We start from the raw sequence: 25053 nt of genomic DNA on the forward strand, positions 1-25053 counted from the left end.
ACAAAGGCAAGCAGGCCAGAAAGCCTGCTGCTGCCTCTAAGACAGCATGAAGGAACGGCCCCCTATCCGGAGACGGATCTAGTAGGGGGCAGACTTTCTCTCTTCGCCCAGGCGTGGGCAAGAGATGTTCAGGATCCCTGGGCGTTGGAGATCATATCTCAGGGATATCTTCTGGACTTCAAAGCTTCCCCTCCACAAGGGAGATTTCATCTTTCAAGGCTATCTGCAAATCAGATAAAGAAAGAGGCATTCCTACGCTGTGTGCAAGACCTCCTAGTTATGGGAGTGATCCATCCAGTTCCGCGGACGGAACAAGGACAGGGTTTTTATTCAAATCTGTTTGTGGTTCCCAAAAAAGAGGGAACCTTCAGACCAATTTTGGATCTAAAGATCTTAAACAAATTCCTCAGAGTTCCATCCTACCCATGATCCAAGAAGGTCAGTACATGACCACAGTGGACTTAAAGGATGCCTACCTTCACATACCGATTCACAAAGATCATCATCGGTTTCTAAGGTTTGCCTTTCTAGACAGGCATTACCAATTTGTAGCTCTTCCCTTCGGGTTGGCTACAGCCCCGAGAATCTTTACACAGGTTCTGGGCTCACTTCTGGCGGTTCTAAGACCGCGAGGCATAGCGGTGGCTCCGTATCTAGACAACATCCTGATACAGGCGTCAAGCTTTCAAATTGCCAAGTCTCATACAGAGATAGTTCTGGCATTTCTGAGGTCGCACGGGTGGAAAGTGAACGAGGAAAAGAGTTCTCTATCCCCACTCACAAGAGTCTCCTTCTTAGGGACTCTTATAGATTCTGTAGAAATGAAAATTTACCTGACGGAGTCCAGGTTATCAAAACTTCTAAATGCTTGCCGTGTTCTTCACTCCATTCTGCGCCCTTCGGTAGCTCAGTGTATGGAGGTAATCGGCTTAATGGTAGCGGCAATGGACATAGTGCCATTTGCGCGCCTTCATCTCAGACCGCTGCAATTATGCATGCTGAGTCAGTGTAATGGGGATTACACAGATTTGTCCCCTCTGCTAAATCGGGATCAAGAGACCAGAGATTCTCTTCTCTGGTGGTTGTCTCGGGTACACCTGTCCAAGGGTATGACTTTTCGCAGGCCAGATTGGACAATTGTAACAGATGCCAGCCTTCTAGGTTGGGGTGCAGTCTGGAATTCCCTGAAGGCACAGGGATCATGGACTCAGGAGGACAAACTCCTTCCAATAAATATTCTGGAGTTAAGAGCGATATTCAATGCTCTTCTGGCTTGGCCTCAGTTAGCAACACTGAGGTTCATCAGATTTCAGTCGGACAACATCACGACTGTGGCTTACATCAACCATCAAGGGGGAACCAGGAGTTCCCTAGCGATGTTAGAAGTCTCAAAAATAATTCGCTGGGCAGAATACCACTCTTGCCACCTGTCAGCAATCCATATCCCAGGCATGGAGAACTGGAAGGCGGATTTTCTAAGTCGTCAGACTTTCCATCCGTGGGAGTGGGAACTCCATCCGGAGGTGTTTGCTCAGTTGATTCATCGTTGGGGCAAACCAGAGTTGGATCTCATGGCGTCTCGCCAGAACGCCAAGCTTCCTTGTTACGGATCCAGGTCCAGGGACCCAGAAGCGACGCTGATAGATGCGCTAGCAGCGCCTTGGTTTTTCAACCTGGCTTATGTGTTTCCACCGTTTCCTCTGCTCCCTCGACTGATTGCCAAAATCAAACAGGAGAGAGCATCGGGGAATCTGATAGCACCTGCGTGGCCACGCAGGACTTGGTATGCAGACCTAGTGGACATGTCATCCTTTCCACCATGGACTCTGCCTCTAAGACAGGACCTTCTGATACAAGGTCCTTTCAATCATCCAAATCTAATTTCTCTGAGACTGACTGCATGGAGATTGAACGCTTGATTCTATCAAAGCGTGGCTTCTCCGAGTCAGTCATTGATACTTTAATACAGGCACGAAAGCCTGTTACCAGGAAAATCTACCACAAGATATGGAGTAAATATCTTTATTGGTATGAATCCAAGACTTACTCATGGAGTAAAGTTAGGATTCCTAGAATATTGTTTTTTCTCCAAGCTTGGACAAAGGATTATCAGCTAGTTCCTTAAAGGGACAGATTTCTGCTCTGTCTATTCTTTTGCACAAGCGTCTGGCAGAGGTTCCAGACGTCCAGGCATTTTGCCAGGCTTTGGTTAGATTTAAGCCTGTGTTTAAACCTGTTGCTCCCCCGTGGAGCTTAAACTTGGTTCTTAAGGTTCTTCAAGGAGTTCCGTTTGAACCACTTCATTCCATTGATATTAAACTTTTATCTTGGAAAGTTCTGTTTTTTATGGCTATTTCCTCGGCTCGGAGAGTCTCTGAGCTATCTGCCTTACAATGTGATTCTCCCTATCTGATTTTTCATGCAGATAAGGTAGTTCTGCGTACCAAACCTGGGTTTTTACCTAAGGTGGTTTCTAACAAGAATATCAATCAAGAGATTGTTGTTCCATCGTTGTGCCCTAATCCTTCTTCAAAGAAGGAACATCTTTTACATAATCTGGACGTAGTCCGTGCTTTGAAGTTTTACTTACAAGCTACTAAAGATTTTCGTCAAACATCTTTCCTGTTTGTCGTTTACTCTGGACAGAGGAGAGGTCAAAAAGCTTCGGCAACCTCTCTTTCCTTTTGGCTTCGGAGCGTAATAAGCCTAGCCTATGAGACTGCTGGACAGCAGCCCCCTGAAAGGATTACAGCTCATTCCACTAGAGCTGTGGCTTCCACCTGGGCCTTCAAAAATGAGGCCTCTGTTGAACAGATTTGCAAGGCTGCGACTTGGTCTTTGCTTCACACTTTTTCAAAATTTTACAAATTTGATACTTTTGCTTCTTCGGAGGCTGTGTTTGGGAGAAAGGTTCTTCAGGCAGTGGTTCCTTCCGCTTAATCCTGCCTTGTCCCTCCCATCATCCGTGTACTTTAGCTTTGGTATTGGTATCCCACAAGTAATGGATGATCCGTGGACTGGATGCACTTAACAAGAGAAAAATAATTTATGCTTACCTGATAAATTTATTTCTCTTGTAGTGTATCCAGTCCACGGCCCGCCCTGTCCTTTTAAGGCAGGTCTAAATTTTAATTAAACTACAGTCACCACTGCACCCTATGGTTTCTCCTTTCTCTGTTTGTTTTCGGTCGAATGACTGGATATGACAGTTAGGGGAGGAGCTATATAGCAGCTCTGCTGTGGGTGATCCTCTTGCAACTTCCTGTTGGGAAGGAGAATATCCCACAAGTAATGGATGATCCGTGGACTGGATACACTACAAGAGAAATAAATTTATCAGGTAAGCATAAATTATGTTTTTTCCCTTCATCTATTATACTTGATATTTCTGTAATTTAAAGGATTCCAAAACTTTCTAATTTTTTGCACCAACAGACCACAAATAATACATTTAGCATGTATAAATATTATAACATACCTATTTGCTGCTTGTAACGAAGCTTCTAAACTTGATAATAATTAAATTTTATTTTTGGGTATTACGTCACATCAGACAACCCTCAAATATGGGAGGCGCACGATCCGACAAACTTCCCAATTGAAATTTATTTTCTTGCATCTCATTATTTAGCGTTCTTCTGACCATGCGCATGCGCATATAGATTTGTCTACCCACGCATGCGCATATGCGTGCAATGACTCCATTTACCCATACAATGTTATGGGAATAACGCAAGCGCTTTGAACAGGACAATCGATTGCATAGGTTGTCTTGTTCTCACTGAATAGGGCTCTCACTGAATTTCATTATATAAATAATTATATATATTTATATTGTGCTCGTTATTGTTAGGGAGATTCTTGCAGCGCTGCGCTCATAATTACATAACTTCTATCTTCAGCGTTGTCATCGTCTATGTTGGGTATAGATTATGTGGGTCTGCATGTTTTCCTGCGGTGACGTCTGTTATGACGAGTAGGTTAAATCGCGCATGCGCATACCGAAGAAAATTTGCCATCTTGATAACTGGAGTTATCAATGTGGATTGGAGAATTAAAACTTATTGCCGGTCGGTGGGTTCGGAAATCAATAAAAATTCAGAAGTAAAAAACTAAAAATCTGTTGATATATGAAGCGCTATTGTAATTACAAAATGCACATATTTATAGTGCTCTGGCTATTGGAGGTCAATTGTTTCGTGGGTTTTGTGTCCCTTTAACACCATGGCCATTATAGTGAACCTGTCCGCACTTCTTTGGGGTCTCTGATGAAGCATTTACTGCTGGAATTTAACATTGCACAAGCAAATGCTTGTGCTGCCCCTCCTCCAGATTTCATGCAACCAATCGTTCAAGAACATGGCTTTTCAGTCAACTTCAATGAATAAGTCCAGGATGTTTGACATCTGAGGTTTCAGACAGGTTAAGAAGCAGTGGTCTTAAACTGGTAAAACTTAATATAAATGAACTTGCACCACTATGGTCCTTAAGCTGTATATAGGGGCCACAGTAACACAATTTGTATCTGTATTGATGTGTATCATGCAGCATCATTGTTCATCATTTCATAATCCAGAAGTTCTCAAATATTTTCTATGGAGGGTTGGTTACTAATGGTGGGATTGGCCAGGGCCACAATTACATTATATTCACACTACTGCTAAAAATAACACCTTTTAAAATAAAATTAGTTGGTTACTATTTTTGAACAGCATATACTCCAATTGGCAAAATGTGTTAAAATACACTTGCTTAAAGTGATGATAAATCCTAGAGTTTCAAAGCGCAATGATTTACCATCACTTTAAATAAAGGCCACCTTCATTCATGAGTTTTAAAAAATCGTCTAAAAAGTACCTTTCTGGGGTATGTCCGGGCTGAAAACATAGCAGCGGAGTAATGGAAGTTGTGATGTAGCCGAATGCTGTCTTAAGCAATATTACCTCTTAAATGTGATATAAATCTCTGCAGAATTTGTTAGGTTACAGAATGATGTGCCACATCTGATGATTAATTTTGTTTTGCTATTCTGGACTGTTGGGGCCTTCAGCAACACGCAAGTGGTAGGGCCTGCTACACCCCCCCCCCTTCCTTGTGGGAGCATCAGCACAGTGTCCTGTGCATAAAGGAATCACTTTATTTGAAGGATATGAGCATAAGAAGAAATTAGACTTACTATAGAGATTGCAGAACATGCGGCTATAGAGAATGGCACCAGACATTTTGCCCACACAGCGTCTGCTACTCCGCTATTGATAGTACTTGTGTCTGGGATAAAGAATTTGGAGAGAGAGGGAGTGGCTTCCAAGTTTTTGTGCTGTTTAAGAGGGAATAATTTTTTTCCATTCCAGCCCAATATAACCCTGATTCAATGGAGATTACTTAAACAGATGGAAGATCATCTGCAGGCGTTAACGATCCTCATGGAGAGACAATATTACAAATCCTGTGATGTTTCTTTAAGGGCATAGGGGAGTAGAAGAACTACTTAGGATTTATTATTGGATATTGATTTTGGACACTATTTATATTATTTTGGGATTTTTTGATACACGTTTTGAAGACACATTCTATTCAGTGAACTTTAATTCTTTTGGGACTTTTTCACTATTATGTATCTGTTATTATGTTCTTATGATGTTTATGTATTTATATAGATTTTAACATATTAAGGGTAATACATATCTTTTATTCTATTTTTGATTACACCTTTAATGGTTATATATTCTACTGCTTAGCCTTAATATATTTGGTGCTTTTTTATTTGGTGCTTTTTTTTATTTTTACAACTACCAATTTAAACCTTGTTTTGGGACTTGAATTTTTTTTTTTTTTAGTTATTTAATAATACATGGGTAACAATACAGAAAAAAAGAACATAAAATATACATATGCGAAAATAAAATCAATCATTTTATACAAACATGACTTACATCACATTTCAGTTTAAAGAAAAACTTATCAAACGAAGTCCATGAGTCACTTCTTCATCTTCAATAATAAAAAACAAGCTAAAATTGATATATAGAGGGAAGAATTTTTATTTTTATAAAAAAGTGATATCCTCTAAATATAAGACAGTCATACGAATTATACAGTGAAAAAAAAAGTGAAGAGGTTATATCCTCTTATAGTGTAAAACATAAGACTGATAAAAAGTAATACTAATGTGAGGGAAATAGAAAAAGGGAAGAGGAGGGAGGTATCCTCTTTAATATAAAACATTCATAGTACTGATGAAGTGTAATACATATGTAGAGGGGATATCTTGTGTCCAATAGTATTTTGTTATTCACCAGCGATTCACAAATGAATGTCTTATTTTAATTTGTTATTTTATTTGTGGCAGACCCTTGCTAATGCATTCTTTATTATATATTATCCATCTCTAGAATAGTATAAAGATAATGCTTAAGTGATAATAAGGTACTTTAGTTTACGATAGTCTTACACCAGAGGCATATATCTAACATTGCATGACAATGGTTTCTTTGTGTATAAAGCCATACATTTGCTGAATGCGTTATTTCTTTATATAAGGCTATCTGTTGTTTCTACTCTTCTGCTGAGATATCTTTAAGAGCTCCTCTCCATATATTTAAACTATTTATATCAGTCTAGTCCAGTGCTTTCCAAACTGTGTGTCGGGACACACTAGTGTGTCGGCAGCAGTGTGTAGGTGTGTCCCTGCTTCAGCACAAATTTTTTTTAAATTTTAAAAAATTTTTTTTTTTAAATTGTTTTTTGGTTTCTGACTTTCCACCTGCCTGCTACGCATATCACATGGTTGACACGTGATTGATACCTAGCGGGTCACAGATCATCTTAACCAATTGGCACTGTGGGAACTGAAACTATTACATTTGGCGGCACATTGGCTCCTGACTGCATGTGTAGTCTCCTTAATCGGCTTGTGACTGCAAGTGTAGCGAGTGAGTGGGACAGCAGTGTGTTTGCAGCGCGGGCAGTAGTCAGTCGGACTCACAGAGCTCTGAGGGTGGCAGCTTATACGCTGAGCTGAAGTCAGAAGTCAGTGGTTTGGGTTTTTTGCAACTAGCTCCCAGTAGTGCATTGCTGCTCCTGCTCTTGATATATGGATAGGAAGTGAAAGCTTAAAAATGCTTGATGATGAAATGCGAGTGTCTTTATCTAATATTCCACCAAATATTCCGAAACTCTGTTCATCCCATCAACCTCATACATCCCATTAAAATAGTAAGTAGCTATTGGTGTTATTAAACTTTTTTTAATTCTTGCACATACATACATACGGTTACTTGTAAATACATTTTGTTATTATATAATTTATTTATGTGTCTGTATCTTTTAAAACAAGTTAGTTTAACCTCCTTTTTGCTAGTACAACTGAATTACTGTGTCGCGAAATGATGTAGGTCTAAAAAGTGTGTCACTAACATGAAAAGTTTGGAAAGCTCTGGTCTAGTCCATATGCCTGTTTATATAACTGTGTGCAGACACTTCCAGTAATCTTTGGCTAATCTGGAACTTAAAGTGCATCATATCATAAAGTATATACATTTCTATACTTCTGTTTAGAACTTGCTTGGTTTTATACGTTTATTAAGGAGACCTAAAACCGAAATTTTCTTTCATGATTTAGGTAGAACATACAATTTTAAACAACTTCCCAGTTTACGTCTATTATCAATTTCTTTTCATTCTCTTGGTATCATTTGTTGAAGGAGCAGCACCTAGGTTTATTGCTGCTCCTGATCTTACCTAGATAAACCTTTCAGCAAAGGATAACAAGAGAAGGAAGCAAATTTAATAATAGAAGTAAATTGGAAAGTTTATTTAAAATTGTATGCGCTGTCTAAATCATGAATGTCTACTTATGACTTTACTGTCCCTTTAAATTGCCATACAGTGGCTTTCTTACTCTCACTCTTGGTAACTGATCTCAGTAGAATATAGCTGTGTGCAGACATTTAATTTACCAGGAAGCTTTAGATAACTTGACACTATCAAACATTTTATACTGTACAGATCAGAGGCCAATATGGTATTAAGTCCTCAAAGATTTACATCTGAACAAGGACTTCAAAGCTATTATTCAAGTAAATATGTTTAGAATATATGTTGCACTATAGTATATTTACAGGTCCAAAAGGGGCCTGTGCTATTTAAACCATATAAACCTCCTATATTTTGTAACGCAGGTGTTGGTGTTTAAGGCCAAAGAGAGACCTTAATATACTTGGGAAGACAGAAAATTAGAGTGTTTCATATTATGAATCCCTTATATTATGTATACGTGACAAATGAAGTCGAAGAGGGGCTTATAATGTTCAGGAGGGTAAAAAAGAGGTTTGTTTAGTTTGCACCTAGTATCTTAGATATTTTGTTTAAAGGGATATGAAACCCAAAATTCACACATCATTCAGATAGAGCATGTGATTTTAAGCAACTTTCTAATTTACTTCTATTCTCAATTTGTCTTCATTCTCTTGGTGTCTTTTGTTGAAAAGCAGAGTCGTATGCCTAGGAGCTGGCCCATTTCACTATATGGCAGCAGTTTTGCAAGAATGTTATCCATTTGCAAGAGCACTATATGGCAGCACTACTTCCTGCCATGTAGTGCTCCAGATGCATACCTAGGTATCTTTTCAACACAGAATATCAAGGGAACAAAGTAAATTTGATAATAGAAGTAAATTGGAAACTTTTTAAAATGGTCACAAAAGAAAATGTTTGGGTTTCATATCCCTTTAACTTTGGGTGTGTAAATCTGTAGGTAGACGCTTACAGATACTTTGTTTCAGATTGTATCTTGTTATGTTAATCTGTATGCAGACATTTATGTTCTTATTGCTCTTTTGGTCGTGTCTTTTGCGTTGTGGAAATTGGATGCCATTTGTGTTTTCCAGCGTTCAAACCTCAATTATAAAAAATAGTTTAGATTTACTACTAAACTAAGAATAAAGGTACTTTTTACACACTTTTTTTTTAAACCTCATTAATGAAGGCAGCCTTTATTGATAGCTATGGTAAATCTTAGCATTTTTGAAATGCTAGGATTTACCATTACTTTAATTAACTTATCTCACCATTATCTTTTAAAGGGACACTCAAGTCAGAATTAATCTTTCACTATTCAGATACAGTATACAGTTTTCACAACTTTCAAATTAACTTCCATTAACAAAATGTGCACAGTCTTTTTATATCTACACATTTGAGTCACTGTTTTCTACTGAGCATGTACAAGAATTCACAGAATGTATGTATATGCATTTCATTTGTGATTGACTGATGGCTGTCACATGATACAGGCAGAGTGGGAAAAGACTAAAAATCTACTACTCATTTCAGGTTCAGACTAAGGGGTAGATTTAACATAGTACGAGCGGACATAATACGAAGTATCGTATCATGTCTGCTGCACATCGATAAATGCCGACAGCATACGCTGCCGGCATTTATCATTGCACCAGCAGTTCTTGTGAACTACTGGTGCAATGCCGCCCCCTGCAGGTTCGCGGCCGCTAGCAGGGGGTGTCAATAAACCCGATCGTATTCGATCGGGTTGATTTCTGTCTGTGGCCTCAGAGCAGGCGGACCAGTTATGGATCAGCGGTCTTTAGACTGCTGATTCATAACTGCTGTTTCCAGCGAGCCTGAAGGCTCGCGCAGAAACAGGGGCATCAAGCTCCATACGGAGCTTGATAAATCAGCCCCTAAGTGTTTTTGCATTGTCTTGTTATCATGTATTTGTTGATTATGCAAAGCTACTATATTTACTGGTCCTTTAATTATCTAATGAGAAATAAGAAACTGCTTTTTATATGCCAACACCTGATTGTTATCTGCTCTAGGGCCACACAGAAACTGTAATTTTGGTCACATAGCTTTTCTGTGTTTCACTAATTTTCATTTTAAAAGTTTTTTTATATATATTTTTTTTGTCTTTATAGTAATCATTTGTTTTATTTTTTGACAGGAGCTTTGCCTGCATGCAAAACTGTTGGCACCAATAAACTGCCCCATTGCTGATTTCCTAGTGAAGGCTCCAGAACCACCTCCAGCCTTAATTGTAAAAAATGCTGTGCAGATGCTCAAGGTAAGTTAAACAACTTAGGCTTAGATAACAAGTGGAGTGGTACATTTTTATTACTCTTGAGCGCTCAAGGTAGATCAGTATTGCTCCAACGCTAGTGCTGGTATTACAAGTTTAAAGTAAAAAGTGTGCAAGCGAAAGACACGTGCGCTAACTTCTGCAGTGAGGTTATCTCAACCATACTAACTCCCTTTCTTCATAGACTTCTAGGAATACTTAAAATACTTATGTTCTTCACTAAGGTATAAATATTATTTAAATATATATATTTCTCTTGCAAGGTGTATCCAGTCCACGGATTCATCCTTACTTGTGGGATATTCTCCTTCCCTACAGGAAGTGGCAAAGAGAGCACACAGCAGAGCTGTCCATATAGCTCCCCCCCAGCTCCACCCCCCAGTCATTCTCTTTGCCGCGTTAACGCACTAGGTTCTCTCTCAGGGAGGGTAAAGTGAATGTGGTGTTAGAATTGTAGTTTTATATCTTCAATCAAGAGTTTGTTATTTTTAAATGTACTATTTACTCTCTAGCAGAAAAGTGATGAAGATTTCTGCTGAGAGGAAAATGATTTTAGCATGTTGTAACTAAAATCCACTGCTGTTCCCACACAGGACTGAGGAGTACCAGAAAACTTCAGTTGGGGGGAACAGTTTGCAGGCTTGACTGCAATGAGGTATGTTCAGTCATTTATTTCTAGACAAGACTGAGATAATGCTAGAAGACTGACAAGATCCCCATGTGGGAAGGGTAAGCTATGTTCTGAGACTTAGTATAGAATTGAATGCTTACATAACAGGGCTAAATAGGCTGGTTGACACTAAAGCAGAGTAATTGATTATTTATTAAAAAATACTCATTGGAGACACCTTTTTAGGCACTTTGGAGTGTTTTACTGGGGTTATTATCCACATGGCATAAATTTAGTCACTTAGAAGTGATTTTTGTAGGCCTCACAACTCCGGAGTGGAGTGGGAGAGGCCTAATTTCGCGCCTCAGATGCGCACTTAGAATTGAGAGACTGTTTCATGCTGCTTCACATGGAGGTTCCAGCTGCTGATTGAGGGCCTAGAAGAAGCTTTATTTCCCCAAAACTGATCCCTAAGGGCAGGTAGGGCCACAGTAGTAAGCTGTGGCAAGGTGCTGTAGTTTAACCGGTTGTTGGCTTTAGGCTGCTCCGGTTTGGGCATTAAGGGGTTAATCTTTCTGAAACTTGCTGTGCAATCTTATTAAAGCCTTAGGTACTTACTGTGCAAAAGGATTGGTGCATTTTTCACTGTTTTGTAAAATTGTTTGTCCTTTTTATTTCTTAAAGGTACAGTAACGTTTTTTTCAAACTGTGTTTTTTATTTGATTAAAGTGTTTTCCAAGCTTGCTTGTGTATGCTACTAGTCTGTTAAACATGTCTGACACTAAGGAAAATCCTTCTTCAATGTGTTTAGAAGCCATGGTGGAACCCCCTCTCAGAATGTGTCCCAATTGCACTAATATGTCTATACACTTTAAAGATCATATTGTTGCACTTAAAAATGTGGCCCAAGATGATTCTCAGACTGATGGTAATGAGGATAGTCCGTCTACCTCTCCCCATGTGTCACAACCAGTTACGCCCGCGCAAGCGACGCTTAGTGCCTCTAGTGCGTCTGCCCCTATTACATTGCAACAACTAGCGACAGTTATGGATAATTCACTTGCGGCCTTTCTATCCAAACTGCCAGTTTTTCCTACAAAGCGTGATAGCTCTGTTTTAAGAACAGATTATGAGCAGTCTGAAGCTTTGGTAGCCTTATCTGATGTACCCTCACAACACTCTGACATGGAGGTGAGGGATTTGATGTCTGAGGGAGAAATTTCTGATTCAGGAAAGGTTTCTCATCGGGAAGAGTCAGATTCATTAGCATTTAAATTTAAATTGGAACACCTCCGCGTTTGCTCAGGGAGGTATTAGCTACTCTGGATGATTGTGACCCTATGGTGGTCCCAGAGAAGTTGTGTAAAATGGACAAGTACCTAGAGGTTCCTGTATACACTGATGCATTTCCGATCCCTGAGAGGGTTGCGGATATTGTTACTAGGGAGTGGGATAGACCAGGTGTCCCTTTTGTCCCCCCACCTATTTTTAAGAAAATGTTCCCCATAACTGACCCTAGGCGGGACTCATGGCAGACGGTCCCTAAGGTAGAGGGGGGCTGTTTCGACACTTGCTAAGCGCACAACCATACCAATTGAACACAGTTGTGCTTTTAAAGATCCTATGGATAAAAAGTTAGAAGGTTTACTTAAGAAAATCTTTGTTCAACAAGGCTTTCTTCTCCAGCCTATTGCCTGCATTGTTCCTGCAACTACTGCAGCGGCTTTCTGGTTTGAGGCGCTGGAGGAGTCGCTCCAGACAGAGTCCTCAAATGACGAAATTATGGATAGAATTAAGGCTCTAAAGCGGGCTAATTCATTTATCACAGATGCCACTTTGCAATTGGCTAAGTTGGCGGCAAAAAATTCAGGCTTCGCCATTATGGCACGCAGAACGCTTTGGCTCAAGTCATGGTCGGCCGATGTGTCGTCAAAATCCAAATTGTTAAATATCCCTTTCAAGGGAAGGACCCTTTTCGGGCCAGAATTGAAAGAGATTATTTCAGAAATCACCGGGGAAAGGGCCATGCTCTCCCCCAGGACAAGCCTTTTAAGGCTAAAAACAAAGCTAATTTTCGTTCCTTTCGTAATTTCAGGAGCGGTCCCGCTTTAGCCTCTACAGCTGCAAAGCAAGAGGATAACGCTTCACAGCCCAAGGCAACCTGTAAGCCTTATCAGGGCTGGAACAAGGGTAAACAGGCCAAAAAGCCTGCAGCTGCTACCAAGACAGCATTACGGGGTAGCCCCCGATCCGGAACCGGATCTAGTAGGGGGCAGACTTTCTCTCTTCGCTCAGGCCTGGGCAAGAGATGTTCTCGATCTCTGGGCTTTAGTGATTGTTACCCAGGGATATCTTCTAGAATTCAAGGACTCCCCTCCAAGGGGAAGGTTCCATATTTCTCGTCTGTCTACAGACACGACAAAGAAAGAGGCGTTCTTACGCTGTGTAGATGACCTACATACAATGGGAGTGTTCCACCCAGTTCCAATTGCGGAACAAGGGCTGGGGTTTTACTCAAACCTGTTTGTTGTTCCCAAAAAAGAAGGAACTTTCAGACCAATCCTGGATCTCAAATTTCTAAACAAATTCCTCAGAGTCTCATCATTCAAGATGGAGACAATCTTACCTATGATCCAGGAAGGTCAATATATGACTACCGTGGATCTAAAGGATGCGTACCTGCATATCCCAATCCACAAAGATCATCATCAGTTCCTCCGGTTTGCTTTTCTAGACAAGCATTATCAGTTTGTGGCTTTTCCATTCGGTTTAGCCACTGCTCCCAGAATTTTCACAAAGGTGCTAGGGTCCCTTCTGGCGGTTCTAAGACCGCGGGGCATAGCAGTGGCGCCTTATTTGGATGACATCTTAATTCAGGCGCCATCTTTTCACAGAGCCAAGGCTCACACGGAGATTGTATTGGCCTTTCTAAGGTCTCACAGGTGGAAGGTGAACATCAAAAAGAGTTCCCTGTCACCACTCACAAGGGTTCCCTTCCTAGGAACACCAATAGATTCGGTAGAAATGAAAATATTTCTGACGGAGGTCAGAAAGTTGAAACTTTGAACTACTTGCCGAGTTCTTCCTTCCATTCCTCGGCCATCTGTAGCTCAAACTGAGGGCGATATTCAACGCGCTTCAGGCATGGCCTCACCTAGCTGCGGCCAAATTCATAAGATTTCAGTCGGACAACATTACGACTGTAGCTTACATCAATCATCAGGGGGGAACAAAGAGTTCTCTAGCGATGAGGGAAGCAACCAAGATAATCAGGTGGGCGGAGGCCCACTCCTGCCATCTCTCAGCAATTCACATCCCAGGTGTAGACAACTGGGAGACGGATTTTCTAAGTCGTCAGACTTTTCACCCAGAGGAGTGGGAACTCCACCCGGAGGTATTTGCCCAGCTGACTCAGCTATGGGGCATTCTAGAGTTGGACCTGATGGCGTCCCGTCAGAACACCAAGCTTCCTCTCTACGGATCCAGGTCCCGGGACCCCAAGGCGGCATTGATAGATGCTCTAGTAGCGCCTTGGTCCTTCAATCTGGCTTATGTTTTCCCACCGTTTCCTCTTCTCCCTCGTCTGATCGCCAGAATCAAGCAGGAGAAGGCGTCAGTGATTTTGATAGCGCCTGCGTGGCCATGCAGGACTTGGTATGCAGACCTAGTGGACATGTCATCTGTCCCACCATGGACACTGCCAATGAGGCAGGACCTTCTAATACAGGGTCCGTTCAAGCATCCAAATCTAGTTTCACTACTGACTGCTTGGAGATTGAACGCTTAATTCTTTCAAAGCGTGGTTTTTCTGAGTCAGTTTTAGATACTCTGATCCAGGCTAGAAAGCCTGTCACCAGGAAAGTCTACCATAAGATATGGTAGAAATATCTTTGTTGGTGTGAATCCAAGGGTCACTCATGGAGTAAGATTAGGATTCCCAGGATATTGTCTTTTCTCCAAGACGGTTTGGAGAAAGGATTGTCGGCTAGTTCTTTATGTTTAAATATTTTTATTGAGATTATAACATCATATAACATCACATCAATTTACCACCCTTATCTCGAGCATTTTAAAGGTGAAGTCATTATACAGATAGCTGGAACGAGGTTAGCATTTTTACAATTAACCAGGTGGATTCAAAATTTGTTATCTCTAAGTAGCTTTTTAAGAGTCCTATAACATATGAAATTCTAAACTTTTCTAACTATAACAGGATAAAAACAAGAAGGTCCCAAGTTATATTCTAGAAGTTTTCTCTGATTCGCCTTGTGTCTAACTTGGGTTAGAGAAATTAAGGTTACAGTGAACCTGTGGTGGAAAGGAAGAAAAGAGAAAGAGAAGAAAAAAGAGAGAAAAATGTGCTTTAATTGCCGAGAGTTGCCTCCCTGTGTGTCCTCCCTCACGGGTCAGCGACTAATGGTGCTATCCCCCAACCTACAAAGAGAAGGTTGGGTTTGAGTTTAGGTGTTAGGTCTATTATTCAGTGTCCAGTAAAACCAGATCTTCTCGAATTGTGTCTGTGTGCCCAGTACTTGTGATGCAGACTCGTACATTCAGTATGTTAGAGAAATCCTGTTTAAAACCTCTTCCCAGGGGGGGACCGAAACCTTCCAATATTTTGCAATACTTATTCTAGTGACTGTGCATATGATTTTAATGAACGTATTTATCTGTTTGTTAAATTTGGGTAGGGGTATGTGTAGTAATGCATGGGTTGGTGCTAGGCTGATAGTGTCCTCTAGAATCGAGCTGAGTAGGGCAGAGTTTTTATTCCAGATGCCCTGTATTTCCCTACATTCCCACCACATATGGTAATAGGAACCTATTTCCCCACATCCCCTATAACAGTGTTTGCTGTGGCTAGTAGATATATGCGCTGTTTTAATTGGGGTCAGGTACCATCTGAACATGGTCTTAATCGTATTTTCTCTCAAATCAGTACTCAGCAATCCCTTGCAGGCAGAATGAAACACATCGTCCCACCCACCTTTATCTTTGTGGATGTTTAGATCTGATTCCCAATTACTGAATACTTTAGATTTATGTGGGTTACCAACTGATTGTATTTGTATGTATAATTTGGATATGGCCCCTTTAGGTCTGTGCAATGATTTGAGTAGGCTCTCTAATGAAGTAGTGATGTCTGGCTGGTTGTCTCTAATGTATTTGCAGATCGCTGAGTTAACCTGAAGGTACTGGAACCACTGTAGCTTTATTGTATCAAGTTGTGTCTGAATCTGATTAAATGTTTTGGGTTTTCTACCGTCCATCCAGTCTGCTACTCTGTACAGTCCTTTGTTGGACCATTTATCAATTGTAACATGTAAGTCTTTTGGGGTTAAAGATCTTATAGGACATACTAATGTTTGTTTGGGTAGCAGATTCTGTCGTTTAGTCAGGAAGGAGCACATCTGAGATGTGTACAATGTGACCTGTGAGCCAGGTTTGCCTGAGATCTCTTTTGAGGTATAGTCATTCCATAAGCTATCGTCAGAATATAAGGAATCCCTAAGCTTGGCCTCCAGGTCAGTCCAAATGATTTCCCCAGATCTGTTTCCTATTAGAGCTGTCTGAGCTAACCTTGCTGCTCTATAATAATCTATAATGTTGGGCGCACCCACTCCACCCAATTGTCTGTGTCTCAAAATGAGTGTGGATACTATCCGTGCCGTTTTGTTTCCTCTAATAAATGTTATTATGTCTTTTTGCACTGTCTTTAGGTCTTTTAGTGGGATTTGGATAGGGAGAGTCCTAAAAAGATATAATATCTGGGGTAAGATAGTCATTTTGACAGATGCCAGTCTGCCTAACCACGAGAAGTTATATGTTTTCCATTTAAGTAGTTTCTTTCTTATCTCTTTATAGAGGGGTTCATAATTATATTTGTATAGTTGATTAATGTTAGATGTTAAGTGTATTCCCAAGTATTTGAGCGAATGCTTAACCCATCTAATTTGGAAGTTAATTTCAATGTTTTTTTTTGTGTGTTGTGGTAGTCCCAAAGACATTGCTTCGCATTTATCTAAATTAATTTTGTATCCTGAAATTTGAGAGAACTGGTCTAGAAGAGTGTATAATTTGGTTAGTGAAGTGAGGGGTTTAGACAGAGTTAAAAGAATGTCGTCTGCAAAAAGTGTTGATTTATATTCTTGATTTTTAATTTTAACTCCTGAAATATCTGGATCTAATCTAATTCTTGCTGCCAGAGGTTCTATGCAGATCGCGAACAAAAGAGGGGATAGTGGGCACCCCTGCCTCGTGCCATTGAGTATTGGGAAGATCTTAGATTTGTAACCTGAAATTGATACTTGGGCTGTTGGGTTGGAATAGATAGCATTTATAGCCGAAATAAAGGCCCCCCTGAATCCCATCTGATGTAATACCGCCGACATATATCTCCAGTCCACTCTATCGAATGCCTTCTCCGCATCCAGGGAGAGGAGCAGAGAAGGCATTCCAGTATCACCTACATAATCTATGATGTTTAAAAGTCGTCGTACATAGTCTGGTGCTTCTCTGTCAATTACAAAGCCCACCTGATCAGGGTGAATTAATTTTGGCAGAATATGTGTTAATCTATTAGCTAAAATTTTTGTGACGATCTTTATATCTTGATTGATAAGCGAAATGGGGCGATAATTCGCGCATAAGTTATGATTTTTGCCGGGTTTGGGAATTACTATTATCTTGGCTTGCAGCATATCTTTTGGGATAGTGTGCCCCTCTAGAATTAAATTACACAGATCTGTAAGGTGTGGAGCTAGTATTTCTTTGAATGATTTATAGTATTCCCCCGCAAATCCATCGGGCCCTGCTGCCTTTCCTGTCTTGAGGTCTTTAATGACCTTCAGGACCTCTAGTCTAGTAACTGGTGCGTTTAGTTTGTCTAGGTCTTCTGTTGTAATTGTGTGTAAATTTGCTTCTTTTAGAAATTGCATTGTTTGGGATTCTGTGGTGTTTGTGTAATTGACCTTATTGCCGTCGTATAACTGCCCATAGAAGTCCGCGAATGTATCTGCAATAAGTTGGGGATTTGAAACTAAAGTGCCATTTGTCGTTAATATAGAAGGAATAATAGACGCTTTGCATCTATCTCTGAGTTTATTCGCCAAAAATTTGTCTGGCTTATCTTTATAGATGTAGTATTGTGTATTTAGTTTCTGTATAGCCCTAATAGATTGGGTATTTAGGATGTTGGCTAAAGTGTCTCTTTTAGCTGTCAGAGTAGTTAAAATATCTTTTCTTTGGGTAGTCTTATGGAGTTTCTCTAGATCTGAGATTTCTGTGTGAAGTTGTGAAATTTGAGCTCTATATTGTTTGTTACTAGTGGATTTGTCCTGTATGAATAATCCTCGCATATGTTTTCTGTGCCGCCCAGGGGGACAGAGGGCTTAGTGTAGTTCCCTTGTTGAGTTCCCAGTAATCAGTCTGTGATTTGATATATTTATCTCTATATGTGGGATTTTTTAAATGTGTCGGATCATAAGTCCAGGATCTTGCTCTATGTGTATCTATGAATCCCTCAAGATATAGGGACAAGATAGAGTGGTCTGACCACACACATGGCTGGATTTTGGAGGTTTGTAAAAGTGGTTGTAGGACTTGGCTAATATAAATGTAGTCCAGTCTCGTATATTGTTTATGGGCTGCCGAATAAAAGGTAGTGTCTGTAGTGTTACCATACAATGTAAACCAAGAGTCAAATAGAGCATGTGGTGTTAGATGTTCCTGAATGGAGTTTACTATTTTGTTGTGTCTAATTTGTTTAGCTGTGAGTTTTGGTTTGGATTCTTTAAATTTGGTCATAGTGATATTGAAATCACCTGCTAATATAATTTTGTATTGGGACCAGTTAGTAAGTAAACTAGAGATTTGGGTAAAAAACGAGTGTTGGTTGTCATTGGGAGCATAAACATTGCATAAAATGACGTGGGAGTCTCCAATGTGACCTCTGACTATGAGGTATCTTCCCTCTCTATCCGCTATAATAGATTCGTGCTTAAATGGTAAATCGGCATGGATAAGGATGGAAACCCCTCTTTTCTTGGAGTTCGTCGTTGCATGGAAATGTTGTGTAAATTTTCTAGTCCAAAATTTCGGGATTATGTCTTTGGTAAAGTGGGTTTCTTGAAGGAATAATATGTTGGCTCTTAAAAGACTATACTGGGACATGGCTGTACGTCTCTTAACATTAGTATTTAAGCCTCTCACGTTGTGAGATATTAGGTGAATTTTTGGTGTCATCTAGTTCTTAAAAAGTAAAATTTCTTCTGATGTGTTACATGTAAAAAAGTGTTTAATACATACGACCCTATGTGGATGGTACGTTCAGACCTGGAGGCAATAGAAAATTGTGCCGACCCGGAGGGAGTGACCTTCTCGGCAACCTTAGGAGAAGAGTTAAAGAATGTTAAAAAAAGAGTAACAGTGCAGCATAAACATGAAAAACAGAGTATAACATAACATTTGCTAAACTTAACTTGTGGGTATGTGTACATTATTACCTCTGACGAGTCGGGGTAAGGGGGAGGAGCTGGACCATGAAATGAGTTAATAAAAAATTAGCTAAAGTGTCAGCTTCTAGAGATTTCGACTAACTTAACTAAACATATTTTCTAACTAAGAAACAACATATTTGAGTTCTGTTCCCCTCCTTCGTTTTATACAAAGGAGGACTTTGAAGTAGTTCTTACAAATGGGTCAACTGGCCAAAGTTCCCCTGTCAGGGGCCTTGGTCAAACAGTACTCGGGAGGCTGGGATTCTCCCTGGAAAGCCCAGGTGACTTTATTGCGACTCTTCCGTAGTCTCCCGGTGAAAAAACAATGTAAATGGGTCGGTCAGGTAGCTTTGAGATAGTGTCATTTTTTTGGTTCTTTTGCGGTTTACTTGTGTCCATTTTGCTTGGTTAGAGGTGCTCGGCAATTTATGAGGGGTGTCCTCCAGTGGTATGTTCGGGATTTCTAGCCCTAGTATCTTGCAGGTAGGAGGAATATCTTCTACATCGTGGATTGTAAAGGTTTTGTTATCCTTGAGGATGTGCAGGGCAAAGGGAAAACCCCATCTGTATTTAACTTGGTTTTTGCGTAAGAGAGTTGTCATGGGGCGCAGGGAACTTCTTCTTTGGAGGGTTCTGACGCTGAGGTCCTGGAAAAATTGGATAATATTTCCCTGAAATTTGTAGGTAGGCTTACTTCTGGAAGCTTGAAGGATTTTTTCCTTGTCTTGAAAAAATGAGAATTTTACTATAATGTCTCTAGGAGGTGCCTCCTCTTTGGGCTTTGCTCTTAATGCCCTGTGGGCTCTCTCAATCGCAAACTCAGTTTCTTCTGGTTCTCCCGTAATATTTCGGAATAAATGTTTCAGGTATGTGTTCAGATCTGGGTTAGTGATTGTTTCTGGGACCCCTTTCAGTCTGATGTTACTTCTACGTGACCTATTTTCTAGGTCATCGACCTTGTCTTGCAATTCATTGATGGTTTGGTTTTGTGACTGTAGTGTGTGAGAGGTAGTTTCCATTTCCTCCGATATTGTATCTCTGTGCTCTTCCAGAGCTTCAAGTCTACCTCCCAAATCTGCTATATCTGCTCTAATATCTGTTAGGCTAAATGTGACTGCTGAGTGCATTGAGTCTATCTTTCCCCATAATTTTTCGAAATTTGCCGCAATGTCCTGTTTGGAGACTAAGTCCTTGAGGTCTGCTTTTGTCACTGGGTGAGTCTCACTATGTGGGGAAGAATCTAATTCAGTATCTGAGTTTTCCTCCATCTCCTCTGTCACTGTTTCTGTAAGTTTACTATGGCGTGAAGGTTTGAAGAAGGTGCTCACAGTGGAAGATTTATTTGTCTTGTCTCCTTTAGTAGATTTTTTGGCTGACATATTATTTGTTTATTGTCGGAGATAGAAATGTAGAGTGGAGGGTGAGCTGAAATTTACAGGAGTCTCTCCAATATGATAGTTTAAACCTTTGAAATAGAGAAACCTTGCTGCGTATGAGAGAGTTGCCACAGGATAAAGGTAATGCTGCAGTAGCTTTTAAAGCTTTTAATTTCTAAATAGTAAGTGTCACTAGATAGCCAAGGATAACGATTTTGTGTAAGTGTCTTAAGGTTGACACTAGTAGATATGTTACAGTGAGAAAGTTATTTGATGCCACGTGTGTGTAGCCTGCAAAGGTTATGTTGCAAATGTCAGGGCCTGCCGCGCACCTCTAGTTGCTTAATTTATTAATAGACTCTTACATTCCTGATATGATTTTGATGTGGGTATGTCTGGTCATTAAGAACCTCACATCTTCTTTTTAGGGCCTACTATATTTTGACATTGTTATTATGGCTTCTTTGGCCCAAGTTTGAATTCTATTTTGCCCCCAAGCATGTACTGGCCAAGACTGTCTTTGTGGCTAATAAAATGTGTGACCGAAAAGCTCAAGGATGTTGGGACAACTGATAACGGCAGGCTCCAGCACTCTGTCTCCCAAGCTGCCGACCGCTAAGTGTTGAGCGAGTTGGCATTTATCAGGCCCTCGTGTGCAGGTAGTAATGGCTGCTTACCCATGCGATGCTTCTGAGCCGGAACAGTCGATGCCGCTTATCTTATGGAGAATCTGTGCCGTCGCCCCTCTGTTTCTTCTATTGCGGATCTAGTCGCTTCTCATTTGGGTGCTGTAGTCCGGTGCTGTGTCCTTCTTTTATATGTCACGCCATTAACGCTGTGAGGATTAGTTTCTTTTTCCGGCGCGAAATCGCCGCTTGTGGAGTTGAAAATTTCCCTAACTGTTCCAATCGCTCACTGTCGTCCTTTGAGTTGTGCTTCTGGTATTCAGAGACTTCACCCAGTATATTACTGTCAGTTAGACTTATTTTAGAGCTGAAATGCTGACTTTTTTGGAATTTCCAGCTCAGAGCTCACACGTCCATTCCTGAGCTTAGTCAAACTCCGCCCCCATCGGCTAGTTCTTTAAAGGGACAGATATCTGCTCTGTCTATCCTTTTGCACAAGCGTCTGGCAGAGGTACCGGACGTTTAAGCGTTCGCACAGGCTTTAGTCAGAATCAAGCCTGTCTATAAACCTGTGGCTTCGCCATGGAGTCTAAATCTAGTTCTTTCAGTTCTTCAAGGGGTTCCGTTTGAACCTTTACATTCCATAGACATTAAGTTGTTATCTTGGAAAGTTTTGTTTTTGGTAGCTATCTCTTCTGCTCGAAGAGTCTCAGAATTATCGGCCTTACAGTGTGATTCACCTTATCTGGTGTTCCACGCAGATAAGGTAGTTTTGCTTACCAAACCTTGTTTTCTTCCTAAAGTTGTTTCTAACAAGAATATTAACCAGGAAATAGTTCCTTCTCTGTGTCCTAACCCATCTTCAAAAAAGGACCTTCTTTTGCATAATCTTGATGTAGTTCGTGCTTTAAAGTTCTTTTTACAAGCAACTAAGGATTTCAGACAAACATCTTCTTTGTTTGTTATCTATTCTGGTAAGAGGAGAGGTCAGAAAGCGACTGCTACCTCTCTTTCCTTTTGGCTGAAAAGCATCATCCGTTTGGCCTATGAGACTGCTGGCCAGCAGCTTCCTGAAAGATTTACTGCTCATTCTACCAGAGCAGTGGCTTCCACATGGGTTTTCAAAAATGGAAAATGTGGAACAGATTTGTAAGGCAGCGACTTGGTCTTCACTGCATACTTTTGCCAAATTTTATAAATTCGATACTTTTGCTTCTTCGGAGGCTATTTTTGGGAGAAAGGTTTTGCAAGCAGTGGTGCCTTCCCTTTAAGGTACCTGTCTTGTTCCCTCCCTTCATCCGTGTCCTAAAGCTTTGGTATTGGTATCCCACAAGTAAGGATGAATCCGTGGACTGGATACATCTTGCAAGAGAAAACAGAATTTATGCTTACCTGATAAATTACTTTCTCTTGCGGTGTATCCAGTCCACGGCCCGCCCTGGCAATTAAGTCAGGTAAATAATTTTTTTTTTTGTTTAAACTACAGTCACCACTGCACCCTATGGTTTCTCCTTTGGCTTCTTAACCTTTGGTCGAATGACTGGGGGGTGGAGCTAGGGGGGGAGCTATATGGACAGCTCTGCTGTGTGCTCTCTTTGCCACTTCCTGTAGGGAAGGAGAATATCCCACAAGTAAGGATTAATTCGTGGACTGGATACAACGCAAGAGAAAGTAATTTGACTGGCTCTCAGAGATTTCCCAGTCTGCAAAACTGTTTATTCTAAATGTAAGAGCACTGCATCTTTTTATTACTAGATTTCTATGTTAGACCAAGAGAAAAGGAAACGGATTTATTTAAGAGACATTTTAAAATTTCTTTTTTTTTGTATGCAGCTAATTTGAAATGCAATTTTCAACTACTGCACTATATTATAAAACATTAAAAATTGCTTTATTCTTCAGTTAACCAATACATTGCAATTGAACTGGTGCCTTAGTGTAACGGTCTAATTTAATATTTAATTTTATTTAAAAAATTACCTGCTGAAAAATTTTCACTAAAAAAATCTCATCGCAGAAAGTAAAGAAAAGTTATGCCTCTGGGCATTTCTTAAAAATCATAAAACATTAAAATTTAAATTGCATATTTGAAGTTATTTGACTGGGAAGGCCTTAAAAGTGTGTATGTATGTGTGTGTGTGTGTGTGTGTGTGTGTGCGTGCGTGTATATACAGTGGATATAAAAAGTCTACACACCCCTGTTAAAATGTCATGTTTCTGTGATGTAAAAAAATGAGACAAAGATAAATCATTTCAGAACTTTTTCCACCTTTTAATGTGACCTATAAACTGTACAACTCAATTGCAAAACAAACTAAAATCTTTTAGGTGGAGGGAAGTAGAAATGAAAAACTAAAATAATATGGTTGCATAAGTGTGCACACCCTTAAACAACTTTGTTGAAGCACCCTTTGATTTTATTACAGCACTCAGTCTTTTTAGGTATGAGTTTTTCAGCATGGCACATCTTGACTTGACTCAAAAACACTCCAATTCTGTCAGATTGTGAGGGCATCTCTTGTGCACAGCCCACTTAAGATCACCCCACAGATTTTTGATTGGATTCAGGTCTGGGCTCTGACTGGGCCATTCCAAAACTTTAATTTTCTTCTGGTGAAGCCATTCCTTTGTTGATTTGGATGTATGCTTTGGGTCGTTGTCATGCATAAAGATGAAGTTCCTCTTCATGTTCAGCTTTCTAGCAGAAGCCTGAATGTTTTGGGCCAATATTGTCTGGTATTTTGAACTGTTCATAATTCCCTCTACCTTGACTAAGGCCCCAGTTCCAGCTGAAGAAAAACAGACCCAAAGCATGATGCTGCCACCAAAATGCTTCACTGTGGGTATGGTGTTCTTTTGGTTATATGCAGTGTTGTTTTTGCGCCGAAATATATCTTTTGGAATTATGGCCAAAAAGTTTAATCTTGGTTTCATCAAACCAGAACACCTTTACCGACATGCTTTTGGGAGACTTCAGATGTGTTTTTGCAAAATTTAGCTGGGCTTGGATGTTTTTTTTAGGTGTAAGAAAAGGCTTCCGTCTTGCCACTCTACCCCAGAGCCCAGACATATGAAGAATACGGGCGATTGTTGTCACATGCACCACACAGCCAGTACTTGCCAGATATTCCTGCAGCTCCTTTAATGGTGCTGTAGACCTCTTGGTAGCCTCCCAGACCAGTTTTCTTCTCGTCTTTTCATCAATTTTGGAGGGACGTCTAGTTCTTGGTAATGTCACTGTTGTGCCATATTTTCTCTACTTGATGATGACTGTCTTCACTGTGCTCCATGTTATATCTAATGCCTTGGAAATTCTTTTGTACCCTTCTCCTGACTAATACCTTTTAATAATGAGATCCCTCTGATGCTTGTAGGTTGCTACTAAGAAAATGTCAGGAAAGACCTACTAGAACAGCTGAACTTTATTTGGGGTTAATCAGAGGCATTTTACATGATAGCAGGTGTGTACTGACTCCTATTTAACATGATTTTGAATGTGATTGCTAGAAGTTTCAGTTTTTTTTCCATCAAGTTCACATTAAAGGTGGAAAAGTTTCTGAAATTATTTATCTTTGTCTAATTTTTTTACATCACAGAAACCTGACATTTTAACAGGGGTGTGTAGACTTTTTATATCCCCTGTATGTATGTGTTTATGTATATGTATGTATGTATGTATTTATGTATAGGTGTGTATATGTGTGTGTGTATATATATATATATATATATATATATATATATATATATATATATATATATATATATTCAGTTTGTAAGTGCATGCACTCTCACCATCACTCTTCAACTGCCAGGGTGCTATAAAAAATATCCATAGATCCAATAATAA

General features: G+C 40.1%; 1 protein-coding gene across 2 annotated transcripts in view; it reads left to right on the plus strand.

Annotated features, from left to right (window-relative positions):
* Positions 1-25053, plus strand: part of YTHDC2 (YTH N6-methyladenosine RNA binding protein C2) — a 256373-nt gene that overhangs the window by 63021 nt on the left and 168299 nt on the right. For both annotated transcript variants that reach the window (XM_053701553.1, XM_053701552.1), the window contains exon 20: positions 9962-10081. In XM_053701553.1, the coding sequence (XP_053557528.1) occupies positions 9962-10081 (120 nt within the window). The remainder of the gene's footprint in view (positions 1-9961; positions 10082-25053) is intronic.

The sequence above is a fragment of the Bombina bombina genome, chromosome 2, assembly GCF_027579735.1.
Source record: "Bombina bombina isolate aBomBom1 chromosome 2, aBomBom1.pri, whole genome shotgun sequence".
Taxonomy (NCBI): Eukaryota; Metazoa; Chordata; class Amphibia; order Anura; family Bombinatoridae; genus Bombina; species Bombina bombina.